Source organism: Carcharodon carcharias, chromosome 21 (assembly GCF_017639515.1).
Source record: "Carcharodon carcharias isolate sCarCar2 chromosome 21, sCarCar2.pri, whole genome shotgun sequence".
Classification (NCBI taxonomy): domain Eukaryota; kingdom Metazoa; phylum Chordata; class Chondrichthyes; order Lamniformes; family Lamnidae; genus Carcharodon; species Carcharodon carcharias.
The window spans coordinates 28,510,653-28,534,087 of NC_054487.1; the positions used below are offsets into that span (position 1 = coordinate 28,510,653).

The window sequence follows — 23,435 nt, forward strand, 5'->3', positions numbered from 1 at the left end:
ATGTAAAATTCTGGCCAATAAAAGGAAAATTAAAGTAAGTACAGGGCCGCTAAAGATAAACTCACAGGTAATGATAGAGAAGTGGTAGTGATACTGAACAACTATTTCAGACCAGTTTTTACTGAAGAAGATAATGAAACACACAAGTCACTAGAAGATGACCTTAAAAGGAATATTAATACTGTTGGGGTAGAAAGGGAGAAAATAATTGACAAACTAGCAAAACTAATAAAGGATAAAAGCAGGTGTGGATGATATGCACCCAAACATACTATGGAGGAAACTATGAGGAGATAGCAACAACCAGAGCAACATAAACATAATGACTCAAATCTTCTGATCCCCAGATAGCTGGGGACCAGACATACCCTGGGGGATACGCTATGGGACATCTCAGAAGTCCCAACACACTGATTCTGTGGGAATTGCCCAAGAGGTTTGAACTTCCAATGGGAAATTCTCCTGCTCCTTGGGACCCTCCAACAAAGTCTCCAACTCTGAGTTAGAGTTGGAAACTGTGGACAGTTCTGACTCACTTACCTGGATAGTTATCTTGGAAATGTTAGGCAGAAAGGTCCCAATCTAACTCTTGTGTCACTACACAACTGACCGCCCCAAGCACACACTGAGCCCCCCAATTCTCCCCTCAACTACCCGACTCTTGCTTCAACCCTGGACTACCACCCCACCCCAAAACCCCCCTGACTCCTTCTGATCCAATCGGACTAGCCCCCACCACACACCTGCCCTCCTGACCCCACAATTCCCTCCTTGAACTGCCGATTATCCCCCAACATGACAAGACTCCACCACTCCACTCCCCTCCTGACCTCTCAACTCGACCTGACTAGTCCATGACCCAACCTGACCAGCCTCCACCAAATGACTCCCCCCGACCCTGACCTGACCTGATTAGCCCCCGACCTGACAACTCCCCCAGAGCCAATTCGACGCAACCTGACCTGACTACCACCTACCCACTCAATCAACTACCACCTTACCCACTTGCCACCTACCCACCAGCCACTCTACCTACCTACCACCTTAACCACCTGCCATCCTGACACCCATTCTTTCTACCCCAACAGTATTAATATTCCTTTTAAGCTCATCCTGCCACCCTACCACTTTGCTCACCTGCCATCCTACCCACCTACGACCCTTCCACCTAGCCACCTCACCCATCTACCCACCTCACTCACCTTCCACCCTGCCAGCCTAACCAGCTGCCAACCTGCCCACCTGCTACCCTTCCACCCTACCCACCTGACACCCTACCCACCTGACACCCTGCCACCCTACTGATTTGCTACCCCACCCAACTGCCAACCTGCACTCCTGCATCCAAATCCACCTACCACCCTACCAGCTCACCACCATGCTGCCACCCTACCATATGCCACCCTACCCAACTGCCAACCTGCCACCCTACCTACCTGCTAGCCTACTACCTACCCAACCCACCTACCACCCTACCCACCTACCTCCATACCCACCTCTGTACCCAACTGTCACCTTGTTACCCCACCCACCTATCACCCTGCCACCCTACCCATCTGCCATCCTACACCCTTATCCACTTACCTCGCCCTCCCTACCCCCTCACCCACCATATCCCCTTACCCACTGAAGCTCCTTACTCACTGTACCCACTTCCCCACCCTACACTCTCATCCACCCTACCCAGGAACACACTTACCTTCTCCTCATAGCTTTTCAAAGAAGTTTTGGGATGTTTAAACTCTTCACTTACCAGAATATGGCAGCTAATGCCATAAAAAGGGAACGTGGCTTGTCTTCCCCGACACTTCAGCGCTACAATGAAGCTCTTCGAGGGATCGTACGCTCCGCACTTCTGGAGAGCCAGCCTCAAATACGGAGCTCTGACATGGCAGAGAAAAATAGCAATGGGGTGGCAAACCAATGGTAATTGCCAGTCCTTGGAAGATTCAGGCCCTTGTATTTAAATCCTGCTCTTAATGTAGCAAAATATTCCAAGGTACTTCACAGGAGTGTTATCAAACAAAATTTGATACTGAGTCATATAAGGAGCAAATTAGGGCAAATTACAAAAAGGGTAGTAAAAGATATAGGTTTTAAGAAAGACTTGCTTTTATACAGTGTCTTTCATGACCAAAGGTCATCCCAAAGCAATTTAGAGTCAATAAATTACTTTTGAAGTGTAGTCACTGTTGTAGTGCAGGAAAAGTGGTGCTAATTTGTACACAGCAAGTTCTCATAAACAGCAATGTGATAACCAGAAAATCTGATTTTGTGATGTTCATTGAGGAATAATACATTTTGGTTAGGACGCCAACAATAACTACCCTGCTCTTCTTCAAAATAGTACCATGGGATCTTTTACATCCACCCCAGTAGAGAGACAGGGCCTTGATTTAACATCTCACCTGAAGGGCAGCACCTCCAGCCTGGGAGCTAGTCCCTCAGGACTGCACTGGATTTATAACCTGGGTATTTTGTGTTCAAGTTCTGGAATGGGGTTCGAACCAAGAATGTAGTGACTCAGAGACAAGTGTGATGCCCACTGAGGCAAGCCCGACACAATGTATTGGATTCTATATTGGATTTTGGAAAATCTTTCGCTAAGTTGCCATGCAGAAGGCTGTGACAAAGCTTATAGCATGTGAAGTCAAGAGAGAATTGGCAAATTAACTAAAAAATAGGAAACTGAGAGTCAGGGCAAAGGGCAGTTATTCAGCTTTGGCAAAGATAGAAGCTGGGCATTCCACAAGCATTTTGATTTAGGAACTAGTAATTCAGTATGTTAAAAATAATTGTCAATGTTACCAAACTGGTATAGCTAACACTAAGGTAGAATGCAACATAATACAAGAATACATTTGAAATCAAACAGTTTGGAAATTTAACAAAACAGTTTTGGCAAATGAATTTTGATAGAATATCAAGGGTATCATGGGATACAGGTGATTAAAAACAGCATCGTATATCAGGAAAGCAATTAAAATATTAACAAAGTGCTGAGCTTTAATTCTAGGGAAATAGAATTAAAATAGAATTAAAAAGTAGTGAAGTCATAATAGACATATCATACCCTGGTGAGACCAAGCTTCACGGGGGAAAAAAATTGTTCACATAGCGTCGCTTCAAAGTGGTGCTTTGCAGACTACACCAATCCCCAGGAGGAAAACAGTGACACTGGTTTCCACCTGGGTGAACTATGTGTCTTTCCACATTGTTATTACCGAATGCCATGAGGGTTGCATATATACTAACCAGCAGTTCTGTCTTCCCTCAGAGAATCAACACAGTATGTGCAGCACGGCCAGAAGCAATGCTGCGTGAATGAATTTATCCCTCAAAGTACAGTCCACAGTTCTGTTCTCCACATTACTTTGAAGCATTGGAGAAAATGCAAAAATATAGATTCACAAGGATGGCACCAGAACTGAGAGATTGCAGTTATAAGGAAATATTGTATAAGTGGGCCATTTTTTCTAGAGAAGTGTAGACTTAGAGGTGATCTCATAGAGGTCTTCAAAATTATGAATGGATTGAGTGAGATAAATGTGGAGAGAATGTCTCCACTTGTGGGAGAATCTAAAACTACAACAAGTTATATTTATATAGCACCTTTAATGTAATAAAACATCCCAAGGCACTTCAGCAGTGCATTATAAAATAAAATATGACATTAAGCCACATAAGGAGATATTAAATCAGATGACCAAAAGCTTGGTCAAAAAGGTAAGTTTTAAGGAATGTCTTAAAGACAAAAACGAGGTACAGAGATGGAAGATATAAGGAGAGAATTCCAGAGCTGAGGGCTAGATAACTGAAAACATAGCCACCAATGATGGAGCAATAAAAATTGGGGATGCTCCAGAGTCTAGAATCAGATGAACACATTTATCTTGGAGAGTTGTGGGGCTGAAAGAGATTACAGAGATAGGGAGGGGTAAGGCCATGGACGGATTTGAAAACATGGATGAGAAATTTAAAATTGAGTTGTTGCTTTACTGGGAACCAATGAAGATCAGTGAGTACAGAGGCATTGGATGAACAAGACTTGTTATGAGTAAGGACATGGGCAACAAGAGTTTTGAATTACCTCAATTTTATGGAGGGTAGAATGTGGGAGACCAACATTAATGAGTGTTTCAGTAGCAGATGAGCTGAGACAGAGACAAAGTCAGCCAACATTATGTTGGTGGAAATTGGCGGTCTTCGTGATGATGCAAATTTGTGCTCGGAAGGTCATCTTGAGATCAAATATGACACTAAGGTTACAAACAAATTGAGTCAGTCTCTGTTGCCAGGGTGAGGGATGGAGTCGGTAGCTAGGCAATGGAGTTTGGGATGGGACCAAAAACAATGGCTTCAATTTTCCCAATATTTAATTGGAGGAAATTTCTGCTCATCTGTTACTGGTATTGGATAAGCAGCCTGAAAATTTAGCAACAGTGGAGGAGTTGAGAGAAGCAGTGACAAGGTAGAGCTGAGTGTCATCTGTGTGCATGTGAAAACTAATACTGCGCTTTTGGATGATGTCGCATCCTAAGAGCTATAAATAAAAGGGCCAGGATTTAACGGCCCCACTGTGGCATGCCTCATACCCTGCAGATGCAGCGAAGTATTTAAATCTCCTATCGGTTCGGCATGACTGTAATATCCTGCCAGGTGGGAGGGGCCTTAAAATCCTGCCCAGATATTTTCTAATAAATCCAATGGAGAAATGAGGGGAAATTCCTTTACTCAGGGTTGTCAAAATATAGAATTTGCTACCACAGGAAGTGGACAAATAGCTTGGGTGCTTTCAAAAGAAAACTGGACAAGTACAATGAGAGAAAAGGGAATAGAAAGATATTCGGTAAAGATGTGATGAAATAGTTGGAATGAGAGGAGACCCATATAAACACCAGCATAGACTGGTTGAGCTGAATGACCTGTTTCTGTGCTGCATATTCAATGTAATTCTATGTATTATTTAAAGTTCTTTTTTTTGGTTCTGTTTCATAATATGGGTTCTTTCAGGAAAGAAGAACAGAAGTAAATCTGTAACAGCAAGTACAGCAGTAAAAGTTACTGTGAGCAAAAAGATGGCTATCGCAGCAGGTAAGAAATATTGGACTAAAGCTATAATTAAATTTCAGTTTGCAATGCAAAACCTTCTTGGTTTTATTCTTGTCATCAATATGTGAGGTTACTTTTGTACAGAATCACTAAATTTGCTCAGACTCATCTCTCACAATAATATATAGCCTGTCATTGGTATGCACAAGAAGAATCTTCATAATTCATAAAATAATTATAAAAGCGGGACCTCATTAAATTGTTCCAGTCTCTTACATATCAATTTCACCAATTTTATGCGTCAATTAGTAAGACTCTGTACTTTGCTCTAACAGAACACTGAACATTTCTTGGTGAAGTTGGTCAGCAAGTTGGTCACTTGAAGCTCACGGTGCTTTCTGTCTTTTGAGATCCTATCTAGACATGTCTAAAAAGTATGAAGTTATGAAAGTAATGAATTGATCAGTTGGGTGTGTTTACTACAAATTTCATGGGTGAGCCTGTTGATTTGCCCAGACTGTGTGATAATGACATATTTGGAAAGTTAACCAGTCAGATTCTTTTTTAGTGGGATTATGTTGGATCTTAGTCACCAGTTTGTTGGGACTTATGGATCCTTGCTGTGGGATGGCTGAGTAGATACAATAGACAGAGTTGATCAGCAGACACTTGTTAGATGGAACACATTCTGTTTGTTTACAAAGGTACTCAGCACCTACGTGCTTTCAACTCAAATCCTATCTCCATATTTTTGATTACTAACTGCAGACTACTGACTCCAGAGGTAGCCCGTGCTACTCGTTACATAAGATCATGTGATCTTCCTTTATAACTTCCTTCTTAAAGATATACTACACATTACATAAAACCATAATTACCACAGATTGCCATGCAGCTGATTGTCCCAGTGAACTTTGGGCGGTCTAGTTTTTGATTATATACTGGACACTGAAGCCTGGATTTTTCCAATTGGGTTTGCTCAATTTATGCCCAATTTTTCACCTCAAAGGCAATGCCAAGAAAAAGTGTCCGCCTATTTTTTTCAAAAGAAAAACTTACTTCTTGGTAGCATATATTCATTTTTTATCATGTCCACTTTTCACACTATAAAATTCACATCCAGGAAGTGAAGATGTAAGAGCAAAAAAGAACTCAATATGAATAGCGTTGACATCTTAGGTGAGATTAAATATCACCCGCAGATTGACAAACTACATTTAAAGTAAGTAGAGCAGTACAGGACAACAATAGTTAATCATGCCTAAGGGCTCAGAATAGCATCAACAGAATATTAGCCAGTTTAATTCCTAAGAAAATGAGCAAAAGGACATGCATGCCAGCTGGAGTTGCTGGAAACTGTGAAGGACAATGCAATGAGAAGGATTAATGCTGCAGATTCAAATGGGTGGAACAGCATTAACACAAGGCAATAGAACAAGAGAAATGGGGCCATCATAAAACAGATGAAGAGATTCAGTCTCAACATGGGCTTGAATTGGCCCAGAATGTAAGTTCATTTAGTCATAACTTTGTAGGGAATAATTTTCTAAATATAAGGGGACTGAAATTCTGCAATTTTGGCAATGATCTAGTGAAGCTTAGGGCGGAATTGTACCAGATTTGCACCAAGTGCAGTAGCAGGCAGGAAAAAAGTCATTTTACCAGCCAGCCACAATGGCAGTTTTTCGCGCCATATCGCCCTTATTAATTATGCAGCCACAGGAAATATACCATCTCACAGATGGGCTGTCTCCCATTTGACTGCCGCACCGTTACTTCACTGCTTCTTCACGCAGGGTGCATATTTAAACTGCAGCCGTGCGCACACTTCTCAACGCTTGCAGCCCAGATCTGCTCCAGTGAAGACATGGCCTCAAAATCCAAGAAGAGCGCAGATCCCCTATTGAGTGATCCATCCCTGGGATGCCGTGGAGGCCCATCAGTCTCACCACCCCGGCTCGGGAGGCCAGGTGGTCAGTGCCAATGCTGCAAACAAGAAGTTGGCCATCTAGTTCAGAAAGCGGATAAATGATCTCATTCGTGTCATCAGGATAGGACAACCCCCTCATCATTCTAAACTCTCACACTCACAAGGCCATTACACTGGCACCCCACTCACTGCCAGCTCATGGGAGATCACCACTCACTCTCTCACACCCCCTCACATTTCCAATTGGCCTCATCTCCTCTGGAGACTGTCACCTCAGCCCTCACCATCTTGAGGCCACTTGCACAGACCAACTTGTGCCTCCACACAGACCCCCCTTCCCCAGTACAGCCCTTGCTATGCAGCCTCTTGTTTTGCCTGAGGCCACTTCTCCCCCTTCCCCAAGCAAACCCTGGTCCTGCAGCCATTGAAAGCTGGTCTGATAGGTAGAGAGCCCATGAGCCCCTCTAAAAGTGGTGTGGTGCTCTCTGCGAAGCCTGGCGCTGATGACTGTGAGTGCTGCCAAAAACAAGGTAGGCAAACAAACCTTGAAGATCTGAGTGAAGTGCAGCTCACCAGGTGCATGTCACATAAGTACATTTGTGCCCGGATGATTCAGCATGGTGGGAGGACTCCAGTGAGCTGGACTTATAATGAGATGTTAAAGTGTAGAAATTAGGTTCCTGACCTGCGACAACAGGAAACGTGGCCCACCATTGAATGGTGGAGCGGACGATCACAAACTAGTTTCATGATGTCGTGAAACCGATTTTTGGCCTTCCCAGCATATTGTCCCCCAACACCCCACCACCCGCCATGACATCCGATGCCAACAGGGCCAGAATATTCTAGCCTTAGGGTATGGCTCTATGACAGAAAGGTGGAAAGAAAATAATTCCCTAAAAACAAAATACTGCAGGTGAATCTGGAATAAAAATAGGAACTGCTGAAGAAACTCAGCAGGTTTGGTAACATCTGTGAAGAGACAGGTCGGGGAGTGGTGGGGTGGAGATGGGGAGCGAGGCAGAAGGGGGACCGAGGCCAGGCAGGAACCTGCTGGGGTCAGGTGGGAAGTGTAGCTGAGGCTGGGGTGTGGGGTGTGAGTGCAAGGCCAGGCAGGGGGGTGAGTGAGGCCAGGCAATAAGCAAGGCCAAATCGAAAGCAAGGTTGGTGAGGCTGGTCAGGAAGCAAGGCCGGGGCAAACGAGATTGTTGGAGGGAGGGGCTGCAAAGGGTAGGGAAGCTGCAAGGGATAGGGAACAGTTTTAAACCTGTCAACAAAGGAATACTCAGCTAACTGGGAACCAGGAAAACTTAAAGCCACTGAGGTGATGAATTCCTTGCAAATGGATGTAAAGTCTCTAGCTTGAGGGTGCATAAGTTCAGGAACTACTATATGGGGAAAAAATGTAGTGAATGCTGTTGTATTGAATGCTGTGTTAATAGGATAATTTAATACTGAACAGTTTTATTTGATAAGAAAGGGTTGCATTTATGTTTTCACATCTCAAAGCATTTCACAAAATGTGAATTACTTGATGTGCAGTGACTGTGTTGGAGTCAAACATGCAACCATTTTGTGCCTGCTAAGATCCCGAACAGTAATCAACAACTTCAATTTTATTATGCTTTTTATAGCCTTAGGATACCCTAAATTTCTTTAAAGCCAATGAAATACTTTGGAAGTATAGACACTGTTGTAATGAAGGGAATGTAATGAGGTAAATTTTCAATCAATTTAGTGGCATCTAGGTCTAGGGAGCATAATCTAAAAATTAAAATCAGACGTTTCAGAGGGAAATGGTAGAAGTTTGAAACTCTCTTCTGCAAACAATAACTGATGCTATGGCAATATCAATGCTCAATCAATTGTTAAATTTAAATCTGAGATTGAAACCTGAGATGCAGAAAAAAGGGTAGCAACTGGCTGGTTGAAATCTTCCAGCTTTGTGCATAAGTGATAGAAACACATAGCTGTGACCTCACCAGTCCACAGAAGGCGAGTTTAGGATGATGCTGTTTTGTGTGTAGAAGTGTGTGTCAGTTAGTTTATTTTAAAAAAATCTTTTGTTGCTAATTTATACCTTTTATCTTGTGCCAATTTAAATACTGTGGTGTCTAGGAAATAAATGCTTTCCTTGTGTGATGTGGCTTTAAGTTTAACGGCGAGATGGTGATTATTGAGGATATTTATGATTTCTTCTAACTCTGCTTCTGTGTGAGCCCAAATATCAACACAAATACAGAAAGTAACATTACTACATGACTGCATCACCTAATAAAGGAGTTAGTGAGAATGAAAAAGAAGCCTCAGAAAACCAAAAAGTAGCCCTCAAAAATCAAAATGTAGCCGTTGAGAAAATCTCAAAGAGCCCTGAAAAAACAAATATTTTGACTGGAAAGGGCTGCTATAATGAAACACATGCAGCTCCCAGGCTAGTGATCAAGAGGACCATTTGGGTGTTAAAAGCATACTTTCGCCACCTGAACTGGACCTGTAGTATGCTTCAGAATGAATGTCCAGAATATGGAATGACTGTTCTGCTGTTTACAACTTTGTCATTTGAGAAGGAAGATACTTTGACGTGGCTGAGGGGGAAGTCCCTGCCTCTGGTTGATCCAGAATTACATGTAGCATATGATCAGGATGATATGCACTCAGAGGTGTCCTAACTCACTACCGCAAGAGGCATCAGAGGAGTCATTAGTCTTCTCTAACTGTCTATGTTTGGCACCATATCCTGACCTCCTTCTTTCCCACTTACAAATAAAAAGACATTTCCTCAATCCACTGCCTTCATTCACATGAATTAACCCCTTTTGTCTAGCCATGACTGCCAGTACTTATTACCTGAGTGAATAAGTCAGCATCTCCATAAATAATATAGAACTATGTCAGTGCAGTCTATTTTGATGCAATAATTGTAAATCTTAAGTCCTACTCTTTCCTAATTCTGTGTGCTTCCCCTGTGTACCTACTGACCCTACTGATCACCTATTCCAGCACTCCTTAATACCAACTGAAAACCTGGATAGTGGGAGGTGTATGGCTCCTGAGGCTGTAGAAAAGGGTCTCGGAACTGTGGCCTTCATTTTATGGAACTGACTCCTGATATGGAGTTGCTGCTGGCTTCAACTAAGGAGGGTGCTCCTGAGAAACCTAATGTCGCCTCCCATCTTCCACTGATGTGTTGCTCTGAGGGGTAGGCATGGTACATGACATACCCTGCTATCCTGAGTGTCAGCAGTATCAGACAGACAGTCTCCAGCTATTAACACTGGGCCCTGAATCTATGTCCTCAATGATCAGTGGAATGGCTGTTCTCATGGCTTTTAGCAGATCTGAGAGGCATCAAAAGCAGTGTTCGCCATGGTATGGAGGCTATGATTCACACTTTGCTCCAATCTGTCCTGTATGTCTTCCAGAGCCGCAGTCAGTGTTCTGAGGAGATGGAGGCACCAACTGGTTCATGGCCACTTCTTAACTGAGGATCTGCTGCAGATTTCAAAGAACCAGTTATTTGTTTATTTGGTGCTTGCAAAGAAGATAAAACTTCTGTGATGTCACTGTAAAGAACAGAGTCACATCCCATTCTTGAAAACTAACTCCAGAGCTTGCATGCAGGAATGATGTTCTTCAAACATTTCTCTTTTTAAGGAGTCCCAGGACTGTGAAGCCATTAACAGCCTTCTCATCTCAATCCACTTCCCATTTCTCTGGTTTCCTTGTGCCAAAGTTCTAAAGAGTGTGCAGGAGCAGAGGGATCCGAGGGTTCATGTGCATAGATCTTTCAAGGTGGTGGGCCATATTGAGAGAGCAGTTAGCAAAACATATGGGATCTTGGGCTTCATAACTAGAGGCATTGAGTACAAAAGTGTGATAAACAGCCCATGCTATTTACCGATAATCAAGCGGACTTAATGGGCAGGCAGGAGTTGCAGTAAGGTGATCCACAGGACTCCAGGGCAGTATAAAAGCCAGCACGAGGTAGTCATCCATACAAACTAGAAAGACTATTTGTTTCCAAGACAGTGGATTAACAATCTTTCTTCCCGAGGACAATCCCACAATGGAGCAAACTGCTAAAGGAAATAGTCACAGCTGCATCACTTAAAATCTTCAAGAGCCATCCTTAGATTATTTCCATTTAAAAGCTTCCATTATCAGGACTATCATTTCAATAGGCCATGCCTAGTTTAGCTAGCGCTACCCATTTAAATGTTGGCAGAATACCGAAAATAGTCTGTGATGCCAACACAACTAAAGCAGAAGCGTAAGTACCAGAGGAGTACATTGAGGAGTAGGATATTGTAGCTGAGTCTGCAGGAGGCGTCAGTGCAGTTGTCTTGTGATTACTTTATGAACAAATTTGCTTTAAGCCAGTGAAGGGGTCATCTACGAGGGACTCACTGGGAAGTGGGGCTTGAGGAGAGGCAATTACAGGGCTGGCTGCAGCAAAAGGAGCCATAGATGCCATGGGAATAGTTGAGTCTGGTGGAGGCTCCTCGAGTGAGAAAGAAAGAAAAAGAAGGAGAGGAGCACTGCTGCCTAGGGTAAGTAACAACCAACCTGCCAGCAACATGAGTGTCATGGTAATGCTGAAGGCCCAGAAGACCAGCCAAGGGAGCATGGACAAGTACATCCCAGGACGGGACACTACCCTGAATGAAGGGTGTACAATTACCTTCAAATGAGTCCCAATACGGCAGAAGATAACTTCTCTCCAGGGAGGCAGTGACATCCATCTGCAACATGATTTCTGGGGAGATGAGTTCCAATTGCTTGGGTGTCCATTCAAAGGCCATTGCACTGAAAGTGAAAGTGGCCCTAAGTTTCTATGCCTCATGATCATTTAAAGGATCAGCAGGGGATCTTTGTGACATCTTACATTATTCAACCCACCACAGGATCAAACTAGTAACAGACGGATTGTTCAGGAGCTGAAACCTTCATACACTGACAACAAGAGCCAGGCTGACCATCTCTGCCACCTCCATCTTCTCGCCATCTTGCAGGAGGAGAACCTCCCGCTATTCACTGACAATGAGTCATCATTAAACCTTGGGTTGTCCATGCATGTTCACTGCCATTCCTAATCAATGAAGGTTGTGATTGATCATAAACTTCTGTCCTCAGCATCCAGTGGCTCACAGTGAACCAGGTGCAATGGGGTTGACAGGATCGAGGTAGCCCCTATGCGTCCAGCTGCCCTTCACTGCCTGCCTCTCAATGCCCTCTGACCTTCACCTCCAGCATACCTCCCACTCTTGAGCAGAATATCACTGCTGGCGTTCCTTTAAATCTCCCATTGGCAGTTCCTTCCACCCATGAGGCCGTCCAATTGCCTCCAACAAACCTGCTCTGAGCCCCCCTGAGGCCATGATCCCCTGCTGGCCAGCCATTAATTGGCCAGCTAGTGCATTATTGATGCAGGAAGATGGGGCTGGGTGGGAGTGGACATTACACCCACTTCTGTTTCTGGCCATGTCACCCACACAATCCCCATTAAATTCTGCCCTATGACTCCCTGATTTTGTGAATCACTCGGTAGCGCAGCCTCATTACCACAAATTCTGCCCAGGTGAAAAAAGCAACAGTATGGAAGGGTGGCACCTGACCATCATCATATGTGGCGAGGAAAGAAGATGGCATTTAAACCAGTTATGATTTTTAAAAAGCCTTCAGAAAGGACTAAAATTCTTACTGAATTGTGCAGAACTTCTGTGCATTCGTTAGCAGATTCTAAAGGACATTTGCCTGCATTTCTTTCTGAATGGATGTCAAAAAATTCAGGGAGAAAACCGGACCATGTTGCACACATTTTCCGGATAGAAACAGGTGCAAAGAGGCAGCTGATTTCCTACACTTGAACATTGTCAGAAACGTGTTCACCGCCAAATTGGTTCTAGCACTGCAGAGGAATCCCTTTCAGTTTTCCAAGGCAGACATCAGGCTCTTTGAATGCTAGTTTTACAGCCCACGTGGTTGATATCTGCCACATTCAGGATTATCTGATTTGCATGTGAACAAACCAATGGTTCTTATATGGATTGCTGGAAGTCACCACCAAAATAGTAAGTTTAAAAAATATATAGTTAACTTAATGCAGAGCCAGTTCAACATTAAAACCCCAGCTATTGTCGGTCACTGTCCATGACCCATCCTGATTGATACCCCTTCCCTTCCCTTCCCTTCCCCACCCACCCAACTCAACTTAGCTGCAACCTCTGAGCAGCAATTAGTACCCAAGCTCACCAGTGCTATAGTAAGAAGATCAGCAGACCAATTCACTATTGTCCTACCACCAATCCCATTAGACAATATACCCTCTCTGAGGCGTGATCCAATTTCTAGGCTGAGATTTGGCTCTTGAAATTAGTTGAATTTTCATATACAATTACAGTGTTTAAATGGAGAATTCAGTCAGTAATGAGGAAAGAAGTGTTACATGGGGGTGCCTTAATATTATTCTCTGGCTTGTTTCTTAACCTGGGCCTGCTCTGGACATCCACTTGGGTGCAAGAAAGCACTCATTAGTCTAATAAGAAAAAAATCTATCAAAAAATTTTTCTCTCATTGGTCTACTTCTGCAGTTATTCCTTAACAATAGCCAGGTATCAATGGCTCATTAGCCAGCAATGCAACGAAAATGAAATTTGACTTAAAAATAAGGACAAATGATGTTATGGGTAGCACAATCATATGCAAAGTTTACACTTCAAGAAATAATGAAATAATACCAATGTGATTAATCTCAATGACTCATTGGTCATATGATCTATGGCACAAGACAGCATCAAGCTCCCCTCTTCACATCTTACAATAACTTTTGAGCAATCACAATTCTGCTATTTCTACCATTCTACCCAAGGGAATGTTCAAAGTTGAAACTCTGACAGGTTTGATAGTTGCCTGGGGTCACAAAATGAAGGAATTTGTCAGTATATTTTGTTTTGTGGTGCTGTGCACTGTGCTGACATCCTGACAGACCAATTATAATTTTCTTTTCCTTTGCTCTTAAAACTTGCATGCTCCAGGCAGTCTGCTCAGCATTGACTTCAAACAAAGTTTGTACATCATTTTGTTATTGTTTTTTCTGTGATTTTTTTACTTGTCATCTGGTTTGCTTAACACAAAACCTCAGAGCAAGAAAGCACAGTGATAAAGGCACTTGTGTGTACTGTCCCTTAGGTCAAGGGTTCTCGAGCTTTTTAGTCTGAGTAGGCTCTCCACTGTTATAACATTTCCATGGACGCCCTGTAGCACATCAGAAGTAATTTTTCTGTATAAAAATATTTATACAATTAAACATAAATGTATTTTTATTTTTGTTTAATTATTTAATGTAAAACTTGTTGCCTGTGCCGGGCACCAATTTTATCAAGACGTGAAGGTGTCTGCACAAAAATAAGTAAAAAGTGGGAAATGATTAGCCACAAATCTCAAAAAATGCATGCAGAGACCGAGTCCAAAAAGGAAAATATTAACCAAAAAGCAGAAAAATGATTAACCAAAAATGCTGAAATAATGTTCAAAGAGTAAAGCCAAAACATTCGGCTCCAGAGCAGCTGGGAATTGTGGGTGCAACATTTCTGGCCACTTTTGGTGCACAATGCTGGTAAGGATGCGAATGGAGGTTTGCTGTGCATGTGTTAAAAGATTTTACAGTAAGCCGATTGTGATGTTAAAAGTCCTCTCATGCTGAATTGACACACTAGCTGCTAATTTGGACCTTGCAGGGGTTTTCTGCTTTGTCAGAAGGAAACCTGCTGGCACTATGAGGGCTATAATTGCAGTCCCTCGGATGTTGTGACATGACAGGGAGATGGAGCTGGTGCTGCAGACAGGAGAACCTGTGCACAGAGGGAGAAGGAGAAGGGCTCTCCACAGATGGCTCTACCCACCAAGGGTCTTCAGCAAGTGCTTCTCCTTCTTTACACCTCACAGGAACAATGCCAACTGCTTGCAATTCACCAAGGCAATTGTCACAGAACGGTGCCACCTCTTTCAGCAGGATCTATAGCCTCACAACAAAGCAAGGATGCAACTGCCAGAGGCTGACAAGGTCATTGTCATTTTCAACCACTATGCAACAGGATCCTTCCAAGCAGGAGCAGGTGGCATTGTCAACATTCCACACTCTGGCAGGCCTGCCTGTACATCGAGCATTTTGGTATGCCTACCCTTCAGCGTTCTCCTGCAGGCTGTCCCATCATGTCTTCATCTAAGAACCCTGTAGCAGAACACAACTGTGACCTTGCCCTCCAGGAAGCTGCAGCCCACTCGTTCTTGGTAACTCACCGTGTGCTGACCCCAACCCTGTACTACCCTCTAATATACCCACAGTGCCAATATCTGAGCTGATGGCTGTGAGTGTCAGATCAACTGCTTCTTCATCAGAAGAAAGAGAGGAAGGGCAAGAATCTGGTTCATCTCTTGCCCTTCCTCATAAGGCTGCAGTGGCTATCCAGGCAGTGGCTTTTGGGTCTGAAAGCACAAAATCAGAAGGGGGAAGTTGAGCTCCGGGAAGTGGGGTGGGCAGAAAGAAAGAGTCCATGGCCACACCATCTGCAGCTTGCACTTTATGCCAGAGAGAAGGATGAAGTGGGATTTGAGAATCTCCAAGCTAATTTTGAAATGGTGTCCCATACACCAAGCAGTAGGTCAACAATATATATCAGGAAGAGACATAAGGCAGGAATATACGAACATCCAGAATGTTCTCAGTAGCACTGGATGCAATGTTTTTTGTTATAGCCGACCCCATGATGCTGAGCACAGTACCCTCCGGTGGATCTTCAGTTTTCCGCCCTTTTCAAAAGGCTCTGAAATCTGCTGGGTATAGTTCCATAGATGCCAGTCAACCTTCTGAAGTTCAATCTTTGAACTTAGGTAATAAGTATTTTATTATTACGAGAACAAGCATGATTAAACATGTCTATAGTGAATGCTGAACTTATTTTCACTAACTGCTGGAAAGTGCTATAACATAGATATTTTAAAATTATGGATGCAGTTTATTTAATTTTTATTCATTCAAGGGATGTAGGCTTGCTGGCTAGGCTAGCATTTATTGCCCACACCTAATTGTTCTTGAGAAGGTCATGATGAGCTGCCTTCTCAAACCACTGCAGTCCATGTGGTGTAGGTACACCCATAATGCCGTTAGGAAGGGAGTTCCAGGGTTTTGACCCAGCAACAGTGAAGGAATGGCAACATATTTCCAAGTCAGGATGGTGAGCGACTTGGAGGGGAACTTCCAGGTGGTGGTGTTCCCATGCATCTGCTGCCCTTGTCCTTCTAGATGGTAGTGGTCGTGGGTTTGGAAGGTGCTGTCTAAGAAGGCTTGGTGATTTCCTGCAGTGCATCTTGTAGATGATACAGACTGCTGTCACTGCACATTGGTGGTGGAGGGAGCGAATGTTTGTTGGTGTGGTACCAATCAAGCAGGCTGCTTTGTTCTGGATGTTGTCAAACTTTAAGTGTTGTGGGAGCTGCACTCATCCAGGCAGTGGAGATTATTCCATCACACTGCAGACTTGTGCCTTGTAAATGCTGGACAGGCTTTGGAGACTCAGGAGGTGAGTTACTCGCTGCAGATTTCCTAGCCTTGTAGCCATGGTATTTATATGGCTAGTCCAGTTCTGTCTCTGGTCAATGATAACTCCCAGGATGTTGATAGTGGGGCATTCAACAATGGTAATGCCATTGAATATCAAGGGGCGATGAGTAGGTTCTCTCTTGTTGGAGATGATCATTGCCTCCCACTTGTGTGACACGAATGTTACTTGCCACTTGTCAGCCCAAGCCTGGATATTGTCCTGCTTTGCTGCATTTGGGCATGGATTGCTTCAGCATCTGAGGAGTCATGAATGGTGTTGAACATTGTGCAATCATCAGCAAACATCCCCACTTCTGACCTTATGATGGGAGGTCATTGATGAAGCAGCAGAATGGATTGTAATGGTTGTTATACAAAACAAATAGCACAGTGCTGTTTACACATTTTTTCATGGTTATTCATCATTGAATTTATAAATAGCTTCAGATCAAGATTTTCAGGGAACTAGAATCAGAAAATTGCACTCAAGTGAAATTTAAAGGGCTATTAACAAAGGGCCAGAATAAGGGTAAGACATCCTTAAAGGCTTAGAAGAAGCTCAGAAGCCATTTCAAACCATTGGCAGCTTTTACTAATGCTAAAAAGAGAAATAATTTATAAGTGACAGGCAAATATTTAAGAAACTGAAACTGAAAATATACAGGCATGAATCTGCAGGCAAATGATAGAGTCTGATGACTGGTAAACTGGTGATGATGCTGTATGAGGTCTTTGCGAAGAGGGTGATGAATGCACTCTATTACACCATACTCATGAGTCAGAATTACAACACATTGGCAAGGAGACAGAGCCTAGTTTCAGACTGAAGCCAACTGCTGTTAAAAATGGGTGTTCAAATCCTATGCTGTATGGTGACAGTTGTTGCCTGTGCAAAAATTGAAGTAGCTCTGTGTCTGGCTCTTTGATGTCTCTGACCCTGTGAAAACAGTTACTCATGATTGTTGGCAGAAAGGTTTGCTAGACCCTGCAGATATGATGGTGGTCTCTGAGTGGGTGAGAAGAATTGGACTAGACTAGCTGCTGATCACATGACATATTGCAAGTAGGATGCATCCTGGGAACCATTGAACATTGTGGTTCATCAGCCACTCGCAGCTTAGTGGTATTACAAGCTTTGCTGTCCCAATTCTCTTTGAAAATAGGAACCTCCATATGCATTAATAATCTGTCTGAAGATGTGCGTACCATCAGGTGGACACGGAGCATCTCTTTTGCAGGCTAACCTGTCTAACATCCCTCTAGAAATCTTCCTCTTTCTTACAAACATTTCAGACCAGGAGACTTCCATTGATGCCAGAAATCGCACTGGGGTCAAAGAAACTAAGATATTTAGACAGAAAAGCTAATGAGGCCAAAAATGTCATCAGAAAAAAATGGAAGAAATCTGATTAAGAAGAGATTGAAATGGACATTATTGTATCCTTTTCATCACCTTCATACTTACAATGACCTGGAAATCCTAAACACTGACTTCATGGGCAGGATTTTACGGTTCCCCCACTCAGCATCTTTCAGCAAGTAAAATATGAAAGTGGGTAGCCCACCACCTCCCTGCCCACCCCCAGCTCAGTCCCCATATACATGAGGTGAGTAAGGCAACCACTAGCCTGCCCACCCTTAGGCCGATAGAGACCCTTAAGTGTCCAATTACTGGCCACTTTTAAGAACCTCAATCTGCCTCCACTGCCATAAGAAGCTGGGCAGCGGAAGATGGGTGGAGAGTGGGGAGGCCGTTTTCTAGCCCAAATTGGTGAAGGAGTGGGAAGGAAGGTAGAGTATAACTTTTGGCCGTGCTCTGTGTTCCTCCCCATGGCCTCCCAAATGTGTGCCCCGAACCTCCTTGACCCCCTGCCTCGGGTGCCTGATTCCACCCCCTCAAAAAAGCCCAGGACATACCTGGGTTCAGATGTCATCAGTCTTCTTCATGGGATTGCTTGCAGCAGTGTCCACTACTGAGTTCTCTACTGAGGGAAGGCAGTCCCACTATTTGCTTATTAAGGCCACCCTCAGCATAATATTGCTGCGGGACAGCCTGTTTTAAAGTTGGTCGGTTTGCAACTGGCATGTGCATGACTGTGAATTGATGTTTCATATGCCAAAATGTTTTTTGGCTATTATGGTGCTTGTCATGATCTCAAAATGCTCCACAGTCAATGAGATGTTTTTGAAGTGTCGTCCCAAAACAGCAATTGGATAATGACCTGATGCTCTGCTTATTAGTGATATTGGTGGAGGGATACATTTTGGCTGGGAAATTGAGAAGAACTCAACTGTCTTCTTTGAAAAATGCCATGGGATTTTTTATGCCCACTTGAAAAAGCAAGGAGGGCTTTGGTTTAGTGTCTCAATCGAATGTCATTACTGGCATTGCAGCACTCCCTCAGTTTGCGCACTGAAGTATCAGCCGAGATTAGTCCTTGGAATGGGGCCGTCACAGAGGATATAGTGCTAGCCCTGAATCAAGAATGACTCGTACCCAAAAACAGAAGAAATAGGAGCATGAGTAGGCTATTCATCCCTTTGAGACTGTTCTGCCATTCAATGCAATCATGGCTGATCTGCCTGAACTACACCTTCCTGCACTATCCCTGTGCAGAAGACTAGAGAAACTGGTAGGAGATACCATAGCAACAGCTTCACACAAACTGCGATACTAACAGTCATTCACTTTTCTCTTACACCTTCTATTCCCATTCCCAATTTGTGGAATTAGCTCTTCCCCATACTCTATAGTGATTCATTCATAGAGTTTCATTTTTCACCTTTTCACACCTTCTGCCTAACAGTTTTTCTTCAAATAATTTGAAAAACAAGAGGGAAAATTTCAATAAGTTTCACTGAGGTAAAATTTATATTGGGCAAAATTTTATGCCCCACAGGCATGCGCTTGCCCAACCTGATCAGGCATAAAATAATCACACGAGAAGACATCGGGTGAGCATCCCGACTCATGTGCACTCACGCGATATTTCGCTCGGCGGGTGCACGCAAAAGTTGGAAGCGCGCCTGCTGACAATTAAGAGGGCAATTGAGCCCATTAATGGTGCAATTGACTCTGATTTTTCATTGCCTGTGCAACCTTATGGTGGCCTTTGCATTTTTCATCAAACTTCATCCAAGAGCGGGATGAAATTTCCATGATGAAATAAAATTAAAATAAATACCTGTGGGCAGCATTTTTATCAGCTATATTTTCAGGTGATTGATTATGATGCATGGAACTTTTGTTCAGCTTTAAAAATGTTTATTTTAGCTTTTTCAGGCCTGCTGTCTGCCTTCAAGGAGCTTTCTCGCAGCGTTCATCCACACCCGCAGCTATGTAATCGCCTGCCCTCTTCCCACCCCCACCCCCACCCCAATATATGAGCTTTTCAGCGTGCATTTCATGCTGGCTGGCCTTTAATTGGCAGACAGACAGACAATCAATGACCACTTAAGGACCTCACTCCTTAAGGTAGAGCCAATGAGTAAAATGAGTGAGTATGCGTGTTTTCTTTCAATATTACTATAGCTTTTTAAAAGAAACATTAGTTTTCTTGAGAGAAAAGTTTGAAATAAATCATGTCAACCTAACAGATTTCAATTTCTAGTTTCTTTTTGACAAAGGAAGAGACAGAGAAACAGAGACATGTGAGAAAGGCACAAAGAGAAAAGAAAGCAAGCAGGGCTTCTCCTCATTCTAATTTGAATTTTCTTTTATTTAAGGGTTGAACCTGAAAGCACTCAAGTCTTCCTTTGACAGTAAAATGGAATTGGAGAATAGGAGGTAAACTGCTGCCTGTCAGGCCTTCTGGCCTCTTCTTACTCTTGGGGGATATGAGTGAGGGGGTAATGGATGGAGTATTAAAGATGAGGTGAGTTCCAGTGAGGCCAGGGGCAAGGGATTGTACAGGGTTGTTAGGTCAAGAGGGAAGAGGTAGGAATTAACAATAAGACTAAAGGGGGTGGTAGGAAAGGGAATGGATGGTGAGAAGATAAAGGGGTAGGGGATGCAATCGGGAGAAGTAGCTAGAGGAAACATGAACAATTGTGTAAGTAGGGAGTTGGAAAATCCACCGCAAATACAGCCTGCAGCCATTGGTGGTTCCTTTCATCACGGCACTCTTCACTACCACACCGTACCACCCATCACATTCAATCTAAAAGGAAAGAAGGAAATGACAGAGAAGGGGACAGACAAGAAACAAAAATAAGAGGTTCAGGGAGAAAACAAGCAGAGAAGAGAGTGAGGCAGAGAATCAGCAGGGCAAAGATATCAAAAATAGATAAGAGAATGACCATGTTCTCTGGTTCGCAATGCTCCAAGGATTGGCGAATTTAATACCCTTCTGTTGCTTCTCTGCATTTAGCATTAAAATATGACCACAATGAGATCGCTACAATTGTTTCAACATGTCTGGACTAGGAATGATGGAAAAATCAGGCTGGATTCACACTATTGATTATTATTTTCCTTGAACATGAATATGTTGACGTAGGATAAGCAAAGGAAAATGCTTGACTGAAATCTACCCCATAAATCAATAATCTTCAGAGAATCATGATCTAGGTTCACACGTGAAGACTGGATGTGTGTACAAAATACCCTGGAAAGCTACCAATGTCTGTAGCAACATATTTATCATGCACCTTTAGAAAAGGCAAAAGCATTCTCTGCATTCTTCTAAGTCTTACACTGTATAACTAAAAATTAGCATGGATGTATTTTTAATGACTATTTTAAATTTTGTTTTGATTTATTCCAAGTATTTGGCCTGCAGGCCTCTGAGACTTCTGTCACTGAGAGATTGGGGATGGCTGACCCACATCCAATGTTCCTGTAGCTGCTTCCAAGAATCATGATGTACCACCTAGCTATGGCTCTCACCAATTTTCCTTCTTCCTTGCAGGTAGATGCTACAGCCTCAGTTCATAGTGTCATTATCAGCACAGCTCAGATCAGCAGCTAAATAGAGTTGACATCTATTCCTTGCTCAGCCTCCAGAGTTAATGCTTTAAAGCTCAGTGCTACTCCATCACCCTCAACAGGAACTGATTTGTGCAATAATAATCATTTTTCATTTTCTCCCATAATTCATGCTGGCATGTAGTTTACAGATATCAACAGCACCATCTCCATTAATTTTGCCAATGATCATGCCTGAGCTACAGCAATAAATTCCAGTGCCCCAAGTGTTACTGGGAAAGCATGGTAGCAGAGTGTGGATGTTGGGGCGGATGTGGTGTTACAAGTGTACAATCTCATTGTGTTGGCTGAATTTATCTGACTTTGAATTGGTACCGATGCTGCTGGCAGGCTCTACCCATGTGTAAGCAATAGATGGGCATATTACTCAGGCTTGGATGGTGATGCAGAACTCACAGTGATTTTACTTTTTCTAATTAAATTCCAGTACAGTGAGCAGCAGCATTCTGACTGGTACTGAATTTAAAGATCAGTGACGGCTCAGGGTTGAGACCTAGGTCAAAAAAGAAACCAGTCATTGCTAATTTAATAAGATGTTCATTAATAAAGCCAGATGTTGATATTATCAGAACATCCCCTCCTCAGTAATCAAACCTGAGATGTGGAACCTCTGTAGATGCTGCCCATCTTTCCTAAAGTAAATTTCCACTCATGCCAGAATCGCAATGAAGTATAAAAATAAGAGTTCTATTCTGTAACCAGAACTGGTTTGAATACTTTGGTTGCATAATTCAAATGAGTAGGGCCTGTTTTTTACAGCACTACAATGGCATTTTGCCTCATAATGATGTCTGTGACAATATGCAGACTTTTGGAGCTGGTGCATTCAATGCCATTTTGGTGAGGGCATTAGTGTGTGCATAGGAAGTATCTGTCAGAAATATGCAGATTAGGCAGATCATGATGTCAATGCTGATTTGATGCCAGCTCGCTGCTCTAAATAACACCTCTTAATCTTGCAGAGCTGAATGTGCATTCGACAGCATAGAGGCCTCCTAACCAACTTTATTTAAAGAGATCATCAACTACTTTCAGTTAAGCTGCTGATTGGTTTCTACTAGCTCTCATTGCAATTGTAGAAGTGTTTGGTGGTTGTTTAAAGCTGCTGTAGTCTACAGGAAGTGGTGTGGCATGTGCTAAAGGACTTTGCCCTGATTTCAAGGGCCTGAATTTTGTGCTTGTCAGGCGCGCATGATCGGCAGGCCCAGAAAAATACGCGAAATGCATTTCCACCTGCGTTCAACCCCTGACCGTGATCTTACACTGGCTGGCCAATTAAAAGCCAGCCAGTGTGAAACACACCTGGAGAAAGGCTCAGCACTGCCATTGGGGGCAGGAAGAGGGCGTGCACCTATGTCACCGTGAGTTCTGGTGAGCACTTCCGGTTAGCTTCCTGAAGGCAGGGAGCTGCAGACCTCCAAATTATAAAAGAAAGACCAAAAAATGTTCATGCAGCACAATCAATCACCTGAAAGCAGATCTCATTAAAAAAAACAGTCCCCAGATATTTCTTCTTATTTTAAATCCTAACGGAGATTTCATCCCGCTCTTGGATGATATTTCATCAAAAATGTAAAGCCCACCTGGCCAATTGGCCCATCCACCAACCATAAGGTTGGACAGGCCATGAAAAGTCGCCAACAATTGGGCCATTAATGGGCTTAATTATCCACTTAATTGTTGGTGGGCACTCTTCTGACTTTTGTGCATGCCCCCTAAGTGAAATATTGTGCGAGTGCATAATAACGTTGGGACACTCACCCGATGACATCTCATGTGATTTCACACCTGTTTGGGTCAGGTACACACCAGCCCGCAGTCTGCAAAATTCTGGCCAAGGATTCTGCGCATAGTCCTTGCCCCCAGAC

General features: G+C 43.2%; 1 protein-coding gene across 1 annotated transcript in view; it reads left to right on the top strand.

The window, feature by feature from the left end:
- Nucleotides 1–23,435, top strand: part of cacna2d4a (calcium channel, voltage-dependent, alpha 2/delta subunit 4a) — a 709,103-nt gene that overhangs the window by 369,419 nt on the left and 316,249 nt on the right. Inside the window, exon 29 of the mRNA XM_041215640.1 lies at nt 5,014–5,094. Coding sequence (XP_041071574.1) covers nt 5,014–5,094 — 81 coding nt within the window. The remainder of the gene's footprint in view (nt 1–5,013; nt 5,095–23,435) is intronic.